The sequence below is a fragment of the Polistes canadensis genome, unplaced genomic scaffold, assembly GCF_001313835.1.
Source record: "Polistes canadensis isolate GaletaPanama2010 unplaced genomic scaffold, ASM131383v1 scaffold_52, whole genome shotgun sequence".
NCBI classification, from domain to species: domain Eukaryota; kingdom Metazoa; phylum Arthropoda; class Insecta; order Hymenoptera; family Vespidae; genus Polistes; species Polistes canadensis.
The window spans coordinates 868,926-886,119 of record NW_014569599.1 but is presented as its reverse complement, the minus strand read 5'-3'; the positions used below and the strand labels follow the sequence as shown (position 1 = coordinate 886,119).

Below are 17,194 nucleotides of genomic sequence, written 5' to 3'. Positions count from 1 at the left end.
AATGCAGTAATAAAAAGTTGCCTTTAAAAATTACTAGAACAGAATTGGTTGATATTTTTGGTAAGATGTAGTGGCAGCAATGACTAACAATACGCAGATTAAATGAAGCACGTGGGTTATTGTCGAAGAATCTTTATCGTAATATATAGGTTATTAAACACACTTCTGTTTATATATTTATAAGTTAATTAAAAAATTAATGTTCGTAAAGTATTATATTTGTTTAAATCATATATCATTACTATATTGAAAATGGTGAAAGGAAAGAAGAAGAATTTGTCTGAATTTGTACAATCAAAACATATTCAACAAAAAAAGAAAAATTTAAATCCTTTTGAAATACATATAAATAAAGACAAACAGAACGTTTTAGGACGAAAGAGTAAAGCTGACAGAGGTTTGCCTGGTATATCACGTGCCAAAGCTATTAGCAAACGTAAGGGTACGCTCTTTCAAGAGTATAAATTGAAAAATAAAGACAATGTATTCTTAGACAAACGCATAGGTGAAAAAAATTATCGCCTGAAACCGGAGGAAAAAGCTATGGCAAGATTTACAGCTGAACGTATGAAGGCGCATAAAAAGAAAAATATTTTTAGTTTAAATGATGAAGAAGTATTAACTCATAGAGGTCAAACCCTTGAAGAGATCGAAAAATTTGATGATCCTAAAAGCGATGATGAATTTAGCGATGATGAAAATAAGGATGGGAAATTGGATAAAAAATTTGTCAGCGAAGCTCACTTTGGAGGTGGCATGTTAACTAAATCAGACTCAACTATGTCTAGAAAAGATATCATCGAACAACTTATTGCTGACTCTAAAAAACGTAAAGCAGAAAAGCAAAAGATACGAGAACAAACTTTGGACTTAACAGAAAAACTTGATACTGAATGGAAAGATCTCCTTCCGTTAATGTCAACGAGTAAAACATCTAACCAAGATCCTCCTGAAAAAGTAAGAGTCGATGATTATGACATGGCTGTACGTGAGTTAAAATTTGAAGCCAGAGGTAATCCTACTGATAGATTAAAATCTGAGGAAGAAATTATTAAAGAAGAAAAGGAGAAACTAGAAGCACTCGAAGCTGATCGTTTAGCAAGAATGAAAGGATTTATAACTGATTCAAATACACAATCAAGGCATAAATCAGCTGATGATCTTGATGATGGATTTTTGGTAGAAAAAATATCAGAAGAAGCTCAAAGTAACAAAATTAATAATGACGACAATACACTTATTGATGATGCTAGTCAAAGCTCTAATGATAGTAATGATTCTGAATTAGATGAAGACGCAAATGAAGCAGAAAGTGAAATACAAGAAACGAATGAGTCTCTTGTGAATGATAAAATTATAAAAAATAAGACTGTAGAAAATAAAATTAATCTCAAATCAAAAATTCAAAATGATGAACACGAAGAAAGTGATGAATGCGAAACACAAAATTCGAATAACACAGATGATGAAGACTCTTCAGAAGATGATTTATCAGATTTAAAACAATTTGATTCCTCTAGTGAAAATGAGGAGGAAATAATTGCTAAAAAAACTGTTAAATTTGGAAATACAATTACTGAAAAATCAACTAATTCTAAAAATGACAAATTAAAGTCTATCTTAAAATCAAATAAGGAAACAGTTAACGATAAAATTGTCAGTGAAGATAGAAAGCAAGAAATTAGAAATGATCTTTTAAAAAGGAAAGAAGTAATGGAAAAAGCTAGAAAGGAATTGCCTTATACTTATAAAGCACCAGAAGATTTCACAGAATTACAAAAGTTATTACAAAATCAAAATCCCGATTATCAATCGGTTATTGTGGATCGTATAATAAAATGTAATCATTGGTCCCTAGATAATCAGAACAAAGAGAAATTATCTAAATTATTTATTTTTTTAATAGAACATCTTCTTGTTAGTAGTATAGAAGATAGTAATGTTGAAAACATTGTAAACTCTTTTCAAATTTTTGATAGGTAAAACATATATATATATATATACACAATAAATATTTTATTCCATTAAGAATATTAATTAAACATAAAAATAATTTATTATCTTATTTATTTCTCAGATTGTGTCCTTATCTGTATGATTTAGCACATGCAAATCCTGAAAATGCTAAAAATTGTATAGTTGAAATAATTAAAAAGAAATATGAAGAATTTCAAAGTAATAAAAAACAGTATCCTAATATAGATACAGTAAGTATACCAAATATTTAATTAGGAGAGAAATTAAATATTTCATTATTCAAACAAAAAAATTATTTCTTTTTCAGCTTATTATTTTCAAACTGGTATCGCTATTATTTTCAACATCTGATTTTAGACACGTAATTGTTACTCCTTGCTTTATATTTATGTCACAAATATTAATGACATGTCGTATTAAAAATGGAAGAGATATATCGAGGGGTCTCTTCATATGTACTCTTATATTGGAGGTACATAATAATCATTAAATTTATTATTTGTTTTATATAATTAATTATGTAATATTTGTACTGTATTGTTACTGTATAATGAAAAATTAATTTTTTTTAGTACACGGTATTGAGTAAACGATTTGCTCCATCTGTGATCAATTTTCTACGTGGGATAATATTTATGGCTACACCTAAAAATTTGATTCAAGGAATTAAGGTGATTCCTCCCTTTAAACAAACTGGTTATTTAAGTAATTTATTAATAATTGATCAGGAAGAAACAGATGTAGAAATGGATTTAAATATAGCAATTATGAAAGCAAGTGATTTAGTAAATGAAGATATAGATAATGATTTCAAAATAAGAGCTTTATTTACTGCAGTAAATTTAATTACTGAATTTAAAAATCAACTTCAAGAATTAGATTCTGTATATCCTATATTCGAACCAATAATGAAGCTATTAAAAGAAAACACATGCAACGGATATCCTTCAAGTTTAAAGAAGAATATCAAACAACTATGTGAAGAAATAGTTAATTTAAAGAGTAAAAAACTTGAATATATCATCCGTGAGAAGAAAAGGCCAAAACCATTAAGACAATATGAACCTCGTATTGAAAAAGTGTACGTGTATTATTTTGTCTATTTAATTTTTAATTAAATAATAATTAGATGCCATATTTATTACTAGTTTCTTTTGCATTGTTTACAGATACGATGGTAAAAAGCATAAGCCTATGTCTAAAGCAAAAGCAGAAAGGGAAAAATTACTCCATAAATTTAAAAAAGAAACGAAGGGTGCAATACGTGAAATAAGAAGGGATAGAGCATTCTTATCCAAATTACAAATTAAACAACAGATCAAGAGCGATAATGAACGTAAACGTAAAGTTAAAGAAATATTTGGCGATGCTGCGAAACAACAAAGTGAACTAAAAAAGTTCAAGAAAAGATAGATTTAGAAAATTGTACAAAAAATCATAAATACACGTATGCAATTTTAATCTGTTTAATTATGTTGATATATTTTGTATTGTACAATTGAAAATATTTTCAAAGCTTAAACTTTTAAGAATATGTCCTTAAGAGTATTTTTTAAAATTAAAATTATTTTCGAAGATATAGCTATTTTAGTGATGTGGCATCTAAATCGGTTTGGTCGGACCGAATCGAATAATAAACAATAAGGAAACTCCATCTACCTGCGGTCGTGTTCCCTCGTAAAACCTTTCGTACTCTAAATATATATATATATTAAAATACAATAACCGAAAGTCACCCTAATATACTTTCAAGTAATCTTTCATATTTAATGTTCAGTTGAAGCCAGGTTCTGCCACTTTAATTCTAACCTTCAAACAACTTCGATGCACGTGCAATTTAAATTAAAAATATTTTTAGTGTTAGTATGAATTTTTTAAAGTAAAATGGACAGAAAAAGCAAACGTGGAAGTACTTTGCGTGCGAATCGATCTAAAAAAAAGACGATTCCACGGCAATAGATTATACTGTAATAATATTTAATAATAATTGTAAATATAACATTTTATTTTTAAACGCGTGATTGCATTCTTATCTAACCTTTGTACACAATTGCAGTATAGTAATAATCTAAAAAGAATTTGTGTTTCACTGATTTAATTTTTATCATATATTAGAAAGTGCAACAATCCTGTTTTATAATGACGGAACTAACAGAAGTATCTAGCAATAAAATATTTGGAGGATGGCAAAAAGTTTATTCGCACGAAAGGTATTATAAATGGAAATATAAAAATGTGAGGTTAAGTGACAGACTATCTGAAAAGAGAATTTATTTTATTTTTTCTTAATATTTCGTAGTTCCGTCCTAGGCTGTAAAATGAATTTTGCCATCTTCCTTCCACCACAAGCAGAAGAAGTCTCTGTCCCAGTTATCTATTATTTATCAGGATTAACATGTACAGAGGCAAATTTTATACAAAAAGCTGGCGCTCAAAAATATGCTTCGGAGTGTGGTGTAGCTTTAGTGGCACCTGATACTAGTCCTCGCGGATTAAATATTCCTGGTGATTCTGACAGTTATGACTTTGGAGTTGGAGCAGGATTTTATGTAGATGCGACTAAAGATCCATGGAAAAAAAATTATAGGATGTATAGTTATGTTACTAAAGAATTGCCATCGTTGATTAATGACAAATTTCCTATTCTTTCGGATAAACAGTCTATAATGGGTCACAGGTATGAAACTAATAGAAACATTATTCTTATTCCTACATGATGTTATAAATATTTTAAAAATTAATCATTTCTATAGCATGGGAGGTCATGGAGCACTGATCTGTGCATTTAAAAATCCAGGTATGTACAAATCGGTCTCTGCGTTTGCCCCTATTAGTAATCCAATTCAGTGTCCATGGGGTAAAAAGGCATTCTCTGGCTATTTTGGAGAAACAGAAAACAATGTCTCGTGGAATGACTGGGATGCTACAGAATTAGCTAAAAAATACAATGGCCCTCCTTTGGATATTTTAATAGATCAGGTTTACCTAAGTCAAATCTAACAAATCTAGTGACGTATAAGTGAAGGAATTAAACATTTAAAATATATATTATATATTTCAGGGAAAAGAAGATAACTTCTTAAAACAGGGTCAATTATTGCCTGAAAACTTATTGAATGTTGCAAAAGATGTTGGATTATCTTTGGTTTTAAGATTTCAGGAAGCTTACGATCATAGTTATTACTTTATAGCTACATTTGTCGAAGACCATATTAAACACCACATGAAATATTTAAAAAATTAAAAATATTTTTTTTGTTAAAATTTATATCACGCGAGCTTTACTAATAATTAAATTTCAATAATCTAATATTAAACATAAAATAAATAGCAAAATAATATCGATGTACGATTTTTTTTTTTCATTTAAACAAAGCTACAGATAAGTTACATCTATTACTTCTTACCTCGTTGTTTCCATTTTTTAACAGTTTTCTCATGATACACATAAGAATTGTTAATAATAAAAATATATTAAACGTGTTGATACTTATAAATTTTGTGTTCTCCCTGAAATGGTATCTCTTAAATTATATTAAATTTCTTTATCTGATCTCAATATAGTATCTTACATTTTTTATATGATAATCACATTATCACTTTGTAAAAGTTAGTATTTATTGCGATTTGCGTGGATTTCGTAATTCATGCCAAAACATTAATACTGGCTCCCGTTTTCGCCAAATGTTAGCATTACCCCAAGCTTGCCAAAATCTACACAATAGAAAGACAAAAATATAAATTAAATAATTATTAAACATTTCCATCATGCGCACAATGAATATGAGGTAAAATAAAACTTGCATTCCGAACAGTGCACCTCCTAAATGTGCAGCATGATCAAAATATTTCCATCCTAACACGCAGCCTGTAAAGTCTAAAGTCATTGTTACTTTAATTGCCTAAAATCAAAAGAATATATTTTATAATAAAATATAAAAAAAGAAATAAGTTAGAAAATCTTATAAGAATCATTATTTTATGAATACAATATAAATATTAATTTACCATGCTTGCAGTAAAGGTGAACATAGGAAGAAAAAATATAGCTAGACGAGTATCTGGATACTCTGTACAGACAAATCCAAGAATACCCATGATTGCACCTGACTAATAATATATAAGTGAAATTAATTATATAATATTATATGTATATATATATATATATATATATATGGGAAAATATATAACTCACAGCTCCAAGAGATAGACCAGGTAAACCAAATGCAACTTTATAAAAATGACTAGCAAAATTGGAGATTACACCACTGCTCAAATAAAGTGCCAAAAATTGTTCTTTGCCTAAAGCAGCAACAATTCCTGTACTGAAACTATGCAATACATACATGTTTGCAGCCAAGTGTAACAAAGAATAATGAGAAAATGCTGATAGTATCATGGGCCAACATGTTACATCTTGAATGAATGAAAAAAAACAATGAATTATTTTACCCGATATATAAATCATTATAAAATAATATATACCTTGCTTAATTACTCACTAGAAGCAGGATTAGCACAGAAATATCGTAACATTGTACTTTGAAATGCAGGTACTCTCCATGCGAGAAATACAAGAACATTCAAAAAACATATAGGCGCAAACATTCTTTGTCCATCTGTCAAACTTTTCCACCATGTTTCCATTTCTTTGCGCCATCCTGTTTTCTAAATAAATATATAAAAGCTTTGTAAGTACAAGCAATAATAATAATAATAATAACTTACATTTAATAAGAAATACATACAATATTATAATATTGTCTAAAATAATTCGTTATTTTATACGTTTGCTTTCTAATTCTTTCATATTCCCAAATTGCTGTAGCAATTAGTGTTGTTCCTGTGAACTGATAAACAGAATATAATGTACTATTATAAAGAATAAATATTTAATATTTGGTTATTAAATGAAAATAAATTGCACTATTGCAAATACCGTAATAGTAAAAGCAAATGGCTTTAACAACTTGGAAAAATGAACAGGTCCATTTTCACTTTCAAGACTGGTAAAAGGACTCTCAGGTTGTTTAGTAGAATCTTTTAATCGTTTAAAACCTCTTACATTTTTGTACGCATTTGGTACGTGTAATCTACTGGTATGAGACGGTAACATGAATAAACTGTATTAAAAATTAAAAAATTGATTAACAATACACATAATATAAAAAATAATATATAACCTAAGAAAAAGAAAATCATTGTACCATCTGTTCGTTGCATCAGCCAGGCGCATAAATGTCCTGGTTGTCATGTTTTAAATGATTTAGCATTCCGTTATTACAGATTATATTTTATATTATAATCCCATCAAGAAATATATAATAATAAGACACACGAGCAACCTATACAAAAAGATTTAGAATAGAACGAACTTTTAATTTCGTGTTGTTTGTAACACTTGACATAACATTGAATGAAATTGAACTTTGCAACATACTGCGTCAACTTGACGCGCGAGATATCGTAATACATATTTCGCGCGCAAAGTCGACCAATAGGAAAGTCTTATTTTGGAATTTAATTAATGATTTACAACGATGATCGATTAGTCGATTTACAAACTTCGCGATATTTCATCTCTAGGTTAGCCTTCTGTGATTCATGAATTTTAGCAGACGATTTTGTAAACGTTTCCCGGAATATGCGTTCGTGTCGTTTATGAAAATGATAAACAAAATGCCTCGGTATCGCTTGATTTTAAAAATATCATCGAAAGCGGCCGTTATATCATTCTAGAACTCTTCGAATTATTTTCTAGATTACCGTGACGTCGGTAAAAACTTCTATATGAGAATTTACTCTTAATACAATGGCGTCTGTCGTTACAATTTTGACGTAAGGTTTTAACTACTTGCCATCTGAAAGTTACGGTGTCAATTATGCGCAAATATTTATTAAATCTCGTATTAATAATCTCGCGGTGACCGATCCTACGGTCCTTTTCGTTCTGTTATGATTGTTAGTATTGTATTGTATAATTATAAACACATGATGATGGAAAAGGAACTATTAAGCTTGGTGCAATATTACAAATAAGTGTCAAACTTTTAATACGCTTTTTTGACGTTTTTATTGGCGATGTTGATAATCAATTATACAATTTGATTATTATCTTGTACCATGATGGGAATATTGTATGAGAAACGGCCACTGAAGAAGCCAAGACTGGGACCACCTGACGTTTATCCTCAAGAACCTAAACAAAAGGAAGATGAGCTTACGTCTGTTAATGTCAAGCATGGATTTGCTACAATGCCCCAATTATCCGATGAATTCGGTACTGCAAGACATTGTAATGTTACTGCTGCCAAAGTAGGGGCATATTTCAATGCTATACTTAGTAAAAAAGAAGAACTTGCAACTATGCCTGATACTGGAAGAAAAAGGCAACAAATTAATCCTAAAGATAACTTTTGGCCAGTAACTGCTAGAACAAAAAATGGTATAGAAGCATGGTTCAAAGACTTGTCAGGGTGTAAACCTTTAGTGACTCTTGCAAAAAAAGCACCTAATTTTAATAAAAAAGAAGAAATATTTATGATGTTATGCGAATATCAAGTACCTATGTTAAGAGCTGCATGGTTTATCAAATTGAGTTCAGCGTATACTGTTGCAGTTTCAGAAGCTAAGATTAAAAAACGACAATTACCTGATCCTACTACAGGTAAATATATTTTAAATCAAACAACTAAAATTATATTTTATTTTAAACTGTATTGTTTTTTCTTTCTTTTAGAATGGACAGGAACTTTGATAAAATTTCTAAAAGATCAGCTGTCGAAATTGCAAGAATATTATCATATAGGTATTCAAGTAACTAATACCACAAATAGTAATGCAAATAGTACTAGTACAAGTACAAATAATTCATGCAATGGCAGTACTACACCAAGTGCTAATGGAAGTAACAATAACACTGTTAACAATAATACAACTGGTAGTACTAATGGATCTATAAATACTCAACCAGCTACACCAAATTCAAATGTTCAATCAATAGTTACTGCAGTTATGAATGATGAACATAAATTAGCAATGAAACAATGGCAATATTGTATTCAGTTAGCCAAGTACATGTTTGAAGAGGGTTTGTTGGATAGACAAGAGTTACTCCAATGGATATTAGAATTATTAGATAAAATTAGATCATCGCCATCAGAGGATGGCATCTTAAAACTTTTATTGCCATTAGCTTTACAATATTTAGAAGAATTTATACAGTCTGAATTATTAGCTAGGCGTTTAGCATATTTGTGTTGTCGCAAATTGGCATACATGTGTAACAATGTTGAAGTGAATAGCAATCCGCAAAGTCCATCCATTGTTAAAACTGAAGTTAATAATGGAAAAGATACAGCTGTTACAAATCAAGGTCCACCAAATCCACTAACCGCAGCTTTTAATGAATATTTAGTTTGTCCACACCATAGAGATGTGTTATATAGTTTATCTACGATCATACAGGCAAGATAAATATTTCATTTACTGAATTCACCATTGAAATATTGTTTATAATAGATTTATTTTTTCTCCTTAGGTTATCACTTTAGAATGTCCAACAGCATTAGTATGGAATAGCGTTGGAGAAGGGAAAGCTCCAACAGTCTTAAACGGTTCTCCATTAGATTATTTGCCATGTCCTCCTGCCGCTTTACCAACTCCACCTACAAGTGCTACTGATCCTACAAGGAAACAATTGAAGATTGGACAAGAAAATATAAGAATTCGATCGCAATCTGCTGAGGGACGATGGTCGTGCGATAAATGGCAACAAAGTAGTGCAGGAATGACAACTACTAAAGTATTAGCAGCATTAGATGCTTTAGATAGACATAGTTTTGACCGAATGGATGCAGCTAATTCGTTAGATACATTGTATGCCAAAATTTTTGCTCCTTCTCCAAAAGATAATAATAATGAACGTGATACAAAAACAGAATATAATCCACAACAGGATTCTGCTGTAGTTGAAATTCTTTGCGAATGGGCAGTAAGTGCAGAAAGATGGGGAGAACACAGAGCAATGGCCGTTGCTAAATTGCTAGAAAAAAGACAGAGTGAAGCCACTGGAGAAACAAATGACAATGATGACAAAGATAGTGTTTGGAGTAATGGAAATCCACCTGTACTTCCAATTTTTCAGCCACTGTTAATGAAATTTTTAGATACAGATGCTCCTGTTTTAGATAACTCAACATCACAATCTAAAACGCAATTTACAAATTTAGTTCATTTATTCTCAGAACTAATAAGACACGACGTTTTTTCACACGATGCCTATATGTGTACATTGATTTCAAGAGGAGATCTTATACAAGGTAGTTAAATTAATAAGTCTTTGCTAATGTTTGTCTGCATCTTTTTTTTCTATACTAGTACGAAGAATAAATTTTATTTAAGTTTGTTAAGCGAAATATTTCGTTCAGGTCCAGCAGCAAGTAAGCCTGGAACACCTAGTAATAGAGAAATTGATGAGGAAAGTCTCTTCTCAGGAATAGAATTAAAACCAACTAAATTGGAGGTACCAGATCATAATAGAGCTATGGATTATGATGATAGTAAAATAGATGATGACTTAGACAAGTTATTGCAACATATTAAAGAAGACCAACAAAATAGTATGGATGCACCAGATAGTCCAAAAGAAGATGCTTTGGCTGGACATACAGGTCATGAGGGTATTGACTCCAAAATTCAATCAAGTCATAGCCGTCATTTATTATATACAACACATTTTCCTTTACCACAGGTGATTAATTAATATTCAAAATATTGTTTTATTAATGTCAAAAGCTTCGTATAACCGTATGTATATTTTTTAGGACGAGACATGTAGTCAGCACGATTGCAATCAACGTCATGTACTGTTGTATGGAGTAGGTCGTGTACGAGACGAAGCTAGACATGTTGTTAAAAAAATGACAAAAGAAGTATGTAAATTATTTGGTAAAAAATTTAGCATTGACGTTGCGGAAGGTGGAAAAGTGAAAAAGCACTCGCGCAGTGAATTTAATTTCGAGGCTATAACAATGAAATTTCAAAACTTAAGTTATTTTGATCAGCATGTGGTAACGTGGCAATGCGCAACACAAGTTATTGAAATGCTTAATACATTTGCATTGGCTGGATCGTCTTATTTGCCAGTGCAAGAACACGTAGCCTTTCTATTTGATTTAATGGAATTGGCTTTAAATATTTATGGTCTGATAGATGTCTGTATTCAAATACTTAAAGAATTGCCAGAAGTTGAAGCTCAATTTACAGTGAGAAATAGTCAACTTGTTAGAAGTTACACTACCAGTTTAAGTCTATATGTTGTAGGAGTATTAAGAAGATACCATTGCTGCTTGTTACGTGAGTGACGTGATTTATTTGTTAAACAATACCAATGTTGACAATGTTAATAAGATGATTTAATATTTAATTGATTTGGTTTTTAGTATCACCGGAACAAACAACAGTTGTATTTGATTTGCTATGTAAGGTTGTAAAACATGTCGCAAATCCAAGTGATTGTAGCTCAGCAGAACGTTGTGTATTGGCTCATCTCTATGATTTGTATTCCACGTGCTCGTTGTTAAAAACTAAACCACATGGCGTGGAAGCGTTTAGTAATGCGTATCCAAAAATTCGTACTGCTCTTTATAGTGCATTGCAACCGACACCCTCAAGTCATGTATATAATTCACAATTCATGGTTGATGTGTTTACTAGTCCTAGAAGAGGTGGAAAAATTGAACCGCAATGGGCCAGACAATTAAATGAAACGCCAGCAAATCGTTATAGTTTTGTATGCAATGCTATAGTTGCAGTTTGTAGTGAAACAGATAATGACAAATTAAATGATATTGCTATAACTTGTGCTGAGTTAACAGCTTGCTGTAATGCATTAAATGCAGAATGGTTGGGAGTCCTCATGGCACTTTGCTGTTCCTCTAACAGTTCTGCATTTTACATTGATGTATTAAATCAAGTTGATGTCCAAGATTTAAGTATACATAATTCTCTTGCAGTATTTACATCAATTTTAATTGGTAAGTTTATACAATAATAAATTAATCGAATATATAGTATATCATTTTTTATAATACATTACATTAAATATTTCGAACATTTTGTATTAATTTATTTTATCATTCTTATAGCTCGACACTGCTTCTCATTGGAAGACTTTGTTGTACATATAGCATTGCCATCGTTAGTTAAGGCCTGCAATGAAGGTCGTGGAGATGCAGATATGGAAGCTGAAGCCGGAGCTCGTTTAACATGCCACTTATTATTGCGACTTTTTAAAACAGTCGAATGTCCTCAGCCAGCCTTGTATTCTGTTGGTACAAGTCCTCATCCTTTACCAAATGGAAATTCACGAGGATACAGCATAAAATTAAGTTGCGATAGACATCTTTTGGCTGCAGCACATAACAATATAAGAGTGGGTCCAGTATTAGCGGTATTGAAAGCTATCCTTGTAGTAGCTGATGCAACTGCCGGAAAACAGCCACCTAAAAAACCAGATGTGTCTATGACTCATTCAAGCAAAGGAGGTGGACCTGGTAGTGTTGGCGTTGGTATTGGTGTTAGTAGTGGTGGACCTGGAGAATTATCAATTAGTCATATTTTAGGAACCAGTGATATTTTAGGAGGTGGTGATGATCTTGGACTTGATCTTGCAATGTCTTCCTCTAGTAGTAGTGCTGGTATGACTTCCGAAAATGTAAAAGGTCTTTCGGACTTCGCTCAGCATGTTTTACGTCAAATTTGTAGTCAAGAATGGGTCTTGGAAAGGTGTTTACAAAATCCTGAAGAACTTTGTCATCCTGACATGTTATTAGATAGTATGTTAACTCCACGCCAAGCACAAAGATTATTACATATGATATGTTATCCTGAAACACCAACTGAAGCTTTCATCGATCAAAAAACGCATATTACAAGTATTCTGGAAAACTTAGAACAATGGAGTCTTAGGATGTCTTGGCTTGATCTACAATTAATGTATAAACAATTCCCACCTGGCTCTGTCGATCTTTCTCAATGGCTAGATACTGTTGCAAAAGCTGCTATCGATGTATTCCAATTAAATTCTTTATCGAGTAAAACTGATAGAAGATCAGGTTCTATATGGCTAGTGGCTCCTCTTGTTTCTAAACTACCAAGTGCTGTACAAGGAAGAGTTCTTAAAGTTGCAGGCCAAGTATTAGAATCTGGTAATTGGTCAAAAACAGCTGGTCGTGAACGAGGTAGATCCAAATCGCCATCACTTTTTAATCATCAGCCATTCTTATCGTTGGTATTGACATGTCTGAAAGGACAAGACGACCAAAGAGAAGGTTTATTGACATCATTACATTCACAATTGTCTCAATTTCTTAATACAAGCAAAGAAGAGAAGAATATAGGTTCCGAAGATCCCAAAGCAAGAGAAGTATTACAAGATGCTCTTCAATTAAGATTTAGCTTAGTTGGTGGTGTTTTTGATACAATACAACGAAATACAACTGCTACAACTGATTGGGCTATTTTGCTTGTTCAGTTAGTCAGCTATGGGGTAATCGATCTAAACAATAACTCAGAACTATTTACAACTGTTATAGACATGTTAGCAACATTAATACATTCCACTTTAGTCTCAGACTCACAGTCTGAAAAAGACGAAAATAAAAAGCATTATCAAAATTTAATGAAAAAATTAAAAAAAGAACTTGGTGATAGAAATTCCTCGAGTATTCGATTCGTTAGACAATTATTACCGCTGCCAAAATTAACGATGGAAGTTATTACTTGTGAACCAGTTGGTTGTTTGACGGATACTAAGGGAAATAAAATCGCTGGTTTTGATAGTATTGATAAAAAGCAGGTAAGATGAAGTCACTTACATATAATAAAATGAATATCTGCCTTATTTTTAAAATTATTTACTTTAATGACAAATACGTATGAGCAGGGCTTACAAGTATGTGATTCGCAAAGAGTTTCTGCATGGGAATTATTAGAAGGCCATAAGAATCCAGCACCTTTATCTTGGGCATGGTTCAGAGCAGTTAGACTAGAACGTAAACCGCTTACTTATCAAAATGCGCACAAATTATTAAGGTATCATACACACAGTCAGCTTAGACCACCTAATTATTATTTGGAACCGCCACCATTGCCGCCAGAAGATCTGGAACCAGACAAAAAAGAATCTGAACCAGGTAAAGCTGATACCCCAATGAGCATTGACTCTCCAGGAAGAGTTGGTGGCAGTGTGGGTAGTAGTGGAGTAGGTAATACTGCGACTAATGGAAAAGGTAAAGCTATGAAAGCTAGACGACACAGAAGAAACAAAGGTGCTGCAACGCCTACAGCTCCTGTGTCACAACAAATACAAGTAAGTGTAATCATTGTAACAATTATTTTAGGCATTTATAATATATTTTGAAACTTATATTATAAATGATTTTGTAGCAACCACCATCTCAATTGCAACAAATGGCTTTCAACAATCAACAAGCAGCTGTTGCTCAGCAATCTGGAATGTTTACTGGGCAACCACCACAGCCTCAACAACAATGGTATGCAAATCAACAAAATCATACGCCAGCACAGCAATATGGATATGGACAACAATTGCCACCAACACCAGTCGGGGGACCTCGTTATGAAAGACCCGGAATGAATAATCAGTCCAAACAAGCATTATCTAATATGTTACGTTTACGATTACCAAATCAATTTATGGGTACTCAACAACAACCTAATCCCCCGCCAGTAGCTGGTCCAAGTGCTTTCCAGGGTATGCAAAGGCAACAGTTTATTAGACAGCAATTAAGAGCACAACACGGTGCGCCGGGTATCAATCCACAGCAGAATATGTTTGCACCGCAACAACAGCAACAACAACAGCAACAGCAAGGAATGTATGCCGGAATGCAGCAAGGTGAAATATTATCGATTAAAAAAATTATAAGTTACGAAAGTATGGAAATGTCTTTAATTTTTAATGCATATGATTATTCACAGGAATGAATCAGAATTATGCAGGATATGGCGGACAACAGATGATACCACAACAGCAACAACAACAACAGCAACAACAAAACCCTCAACAGACGCAACAGCAACAGCAATTATTACAACAGCAACAACAACAACAAGGAATAATGAATCAACAACCAAATATGATGTTCACAAATCAACAGCAAATGATGGGACCTCAACGAGGTCCAGAATATATGCCACAACAAAGAATGCAGCCTGCTGCAACGAGGCCACCTTACTTACAAGTAAGTACGGCTAAAATTACCAATGGAATCAGCGAGTATGCGATGATTTCTTACATTTAATTTTATCTTCATAGGCACCAAATGTTACAATGAATGCTATGGGACCAATGGGTGGAGGTCTTCAAAACCAACCTGCTCCACCATACAGACAAGCAGCTGGCAAACCAGGTGCAGTGGGAGTAACTGGAGTTACAACAAACGTTAGTTTACAACAAAATCAACAATTCCAGCAGGTAGATTATATACGTATTTATATATGATTTTAGAGACATAAGTAATTTTCAATTTATATATAAAAATAAACTTTTCTTAAATATATCTTTTTGTATAGCAACAAGCTATAAATCAACAACGTATGAGACAACAAATGTTAGCTTTGCAACAACAACAACAACAACAGGCACAGCAACAGCAACAAGCACAACAGCAACAGCAACAACAACAGCAAGGTGCTGCTGGTGGGCAACAACCAACTCCCCAATTAGTTACGCATTTACAACGGCACTTGAGTCAACCACCACAACACCCCTATCAACATCAACCACCAGGATATTAAAACTAAAAAGAACATGGTATTGTGTAACACAGTGTTCTTTCAAAATGTATACGCACTCCATTTATTAATCTCGTACATTCTTGACTTAAACAGAATTGTAATTCATTCTTTAAACGTGTACCTCCACGACCTATGTGTTCAGAATATTAAGCATTAACCCTCTATAAAGTCACGTATGTAACTTTAAAGTTACCTACCTTACCTAATTATACGTATTTTGTAAATCTTAATATAGTTATAAATGTATCACCATTTATATCTCGAAAATTAATACTTGCTAAGTTTAAGTTATACTTATGCTAGAGGATAACATAATTATAATAATATAAGTTATATATTATAAATTTCACATTAGATAATTTTTATTTGAACAAACAAATAACTTGGACTAACGTAGAGGGTTAATGTAAACGCATAATATCATAAATCTTGAAAATCTGTGTGGATCTTCTTTATTGATAATAGTATAATAATTCATTATTATATTATTTTATTATAAATACTGCTACTAGTTTATCCAATATTTTAATTTACCTAGTCTTATCAATTTTGTATTGTATATATCGTATTTTAGACTGTCTCGTACATGTATTTATCATCGACATAAATTGCAAAAATATAGATAAAGCGACACTATATTGTAATAATACGAGAAATTCTTTACAAAGTCGCTTTTAATTTTCACTATGTCCAAAATAGTATAAAAACTATATTATAAAAATGAATTATATTAGGTTGTTCAATAAGTCCACGTGATTTATTCTAAGTAAATAATATGGCCAAAAAATCCGTATGAACTAATCGGCCAACCTAATATTTTACTTCTTTATTAATATATGATTAATTAATTGTGAACTTAATGCAAAGAAATTAAGGTAATTTTGTAAGATGTATCTAAAAATTTCATCAATTTTTTTATTTCAATTTATTTTTTTAACTTAATCTTATAACATAATCGTGTATGTATAATACCAATCTGATAGAATTTTTTTTTTAATTTCTCCAAGTCTCGAGTTAATTTCTATCAAGTTTCAAAACTCTGCATATTCAAAAATTAAAGATTATGATATCTTATATTTGATGAGATTATATAAAGGAAGATTTCCTTTATTAAATTGTAATTCATAGCTTTGTATATTATGTGGGGAATTACCTTTCGAATCCTTACCTTTTGAATCATTTTCGTGGTATGTAAACGTGCACAAATTGTGGATTTTTTTACACCGAGCTTTTAATTATTTTCGATTATTGCATTAAGTTTTTTTCTAGGGGAGCTAGCAATTCCTGATGTTCAAATTTTACCGGGCGATTCGAATGTTCTTTGTCACTACTGATGTCACAATAACCTAACATATATTAATTATTTTAAATATATAATAATTTATATATATTA

General features: G+C 31.6%; 4 protein-coding genes across 6 annotated transcripts; 3 read left to right on the top strand and 1 right to left on the bottom strand.

The window, feature by feature from the left end:
- The first annotated feature begins 84 nt into the window (after positions 1-84).
- LOC106785548 (nucleolar protein 14 homolog) lies at positions 85-3,447 on the top strand. Its single transcript, XM_014746133.1, has 5 exons — positions 85-1,979; positions 2,078-2,207; positions 2,285-2,449; positions 2,550-3,058; positions 3,147-3,447. Exons 1-5 carry the CDS (start codon positions 253-255, stop codon positions 3,388-3,390), a joined length of 2,775 nt encoding a protein of 924 aa, XP_014601619.1. The 5' UTR covers positions 85-252; the 3' UTR covers positions 3,391-3,447.
- Positions 3,448-3,575: 128 nt separating this feature from the next.
- Positions 3,576-5,470, top strand: LOC106785550 (S-formylglutathione hydrolase). Of its 2 annotated transcripts, none has more exons than XM_014746137.1 (5): positions 3,576-3,836; positions 4,093-4,187; positions 4,277-4,654; positions 4,731-4,956; positions 5,039-5,470. In XM_014746137.1, the coding sequence occupies exons 2-5, from the start codon at positions 4,117-4,119 to the stop codon at positions 5,219-5,221; spliced, it is 858 nt and encodes a 285-aa protein (XP_014601623.1). In that variant the 5' UTR covers positions 3,576-3,836; positions 4,093-4,116; the 3' UTR covers positions 5,222-5,470. The 2 variants fall into 2 exon arrangements, with proteins under 2 accessions (XP_014601623.1, XP_014601622.1); XM_014746136.1 differs by having other exon boundaries at positions 3,576-3,966.
- Positions 5,401-7,420, bottom strand: LOC106785549 (presenilins-associated rhomboid-like protein, mitochondrial). 2 transcript variants are annotated; one of them, XM_014746135.1, is made up of 9 exons: positions 7,185-7,420; positions 6,917-7,100; positions 6,726-6,827; positions 6,480-6,645; positions 6,173-6,393; positions 5,986-6,087; positions 5,782-5,879; positions 5,550-5,691; positions 5,401-5,487 (listed from the first exon to the last, which is right to left on the bottom strand). In XM_014746135.1, exons 1-8 carry the CDS (start codon positions 7,229-7,231, stop codon positions 5,595-5,597), a joined length of 1,017 nt encoding a protein of 338 aa, XP_014601621.1. In that variant the 5' UTR covers positions 7,232-7,420; the 3' UTR covers positions 5,401-5,487; positions 5,550-5,594. The 2 variants fall into 2 exon arrangements, with proteins under 2 accessions (XP_014601621.1, XP_014601620.1); XM_014746134.1 differs by lacking the exon at positions 5,401-5,487 and having other exon boundaries at positions 5,500-5,691.
- A 158-nt stretch (positions 7,421-7,578) lies between these two features.
- On the top strand, positions 7,579-17,146 carry LOC106785541 (mediator of RNA polymerase II transcription subunit 12). The gene is made up of 12 exons (XM_014746121.1): positions 7,579-8,644; positions 8,717-9,444; positions 9,518-10,298; positions 10,407-10,729; positions 10,803-11,334; positions 11,421-12,014; positions 12,126-13,837; positions 13,925-14,350; positions 14,428-14,899; positions 14,983-15,245; positions 15,320-15,478; positions 15,577-17,146. The coding sequence occupies exons 1-12, from the start codon at positions 8,101-8,103 to the stop codon at positions 15,799-15,801; spliced, it is 6,759 nt and encodes a 2,252-aa protein (XP_014601607.1). The 5' UTR covers positions 7,579-8,100; the 3' UTR covers positions 15,802-17,146.
- Positions 17,147-17,194: the final 48 nt, after the last annotated feature.

What these genes read in the sequence shown, in the direction of transcription:
- LOC106785548 (XM_014746133.1), top strand. Translation starts at nt 253, where the DNA reads ATGGTGAAAGGAAAGAAGAAGAATTTGTCTGAATTTGTACAATCAAAA. An exon ending in TCTTTTCAAATTTTTGATAG is followed by an intron (nt 1,980 to 2,077) that starts GTAAAACATATA and finishes TTTATTTCTCAG; the next exon opens with ATTGTGTCCTTATCTGTATG. An exon ending in AGTATCCTAATATAGATACA is followed by an intron (nt 2,208 to 2,284) that starts GTAAGTATACCA and finishes TTTCTTTTTCAG; the next exon opens with CTTATTATTTTCAAACTGGT.
- LOC106785550 (XM_014746137.1), top strand. Translation starts at nt 4,117, where the DNA reads ATGACGGAACTAACAGAAGTATCTAGCAATAAAATATTTGGAGGATGG. An exon ending in CAGTCTATAATGGGTCACAG is followed by an intron (nt 4,655 to 4,730) that starts GTATGAAACTAA and finishes TCATTTCTATAG; the next exon opens with CATGGGAGGTCATGGAGCAC. An exon ending in TGGATATTTTAATAGATCAG is followed by an intron (nt 4,957 to 5,038) that starts GTTTACCTAAGT and finishes TATATATTTCAG; the next exon opens with GGAAAAGAAGATAACTTCTT.
- LOC106785549 (XM_014746135.1), bottom strand. Translation starts at nt 7,231, where the DNA reads ATGACAACCAGGACATTTATGCGCCTGGCTGATGCAACGAACAGATG. An exon ending in CTGTGCTAATCCTGCTTCTA is followed by an intron (nt 6,394 to 6,479) that starts GTGAGTAATTAA and finishes CATTCATTCAAG; the next exon opens with ATGTAACATGTTGGCCCATG. An exon ending in CTGGTCTATCTCTTGGAGCT is followed by an intron (nt 6,088 to 6,172) that starts GTGAGTTATATA and finishes ATATATTATTAG; the next exon opens with TCAGGTGCAATCATGGGTAT.
- LOC106785541 (XM_014746121.1), top strand. Translation starts at nt 8,101, where the DNA reads ATGATGGGAATATTGTATGAGAAACGGCCACTGAAGAAGCCAAGACTG. An exon ending in AAGAGGAGATCTTATACAAG is followed by an intron (nt 10,299 to 10,406) that starts GTAGTTAAATTA and finishes TATTTCGTTCAG; the next exon opens with GTCCAGCAGCAAGTAAGCCT. An exon ending in ATAGTATTGATAAAAAGCAG is followed by an intron (nt 13,838 to 13,924) that starts GTAAGATGAAGT and finishes ACGTATGAGCAG; the next exon opens with GGCTTACAAGTATGTGATTC.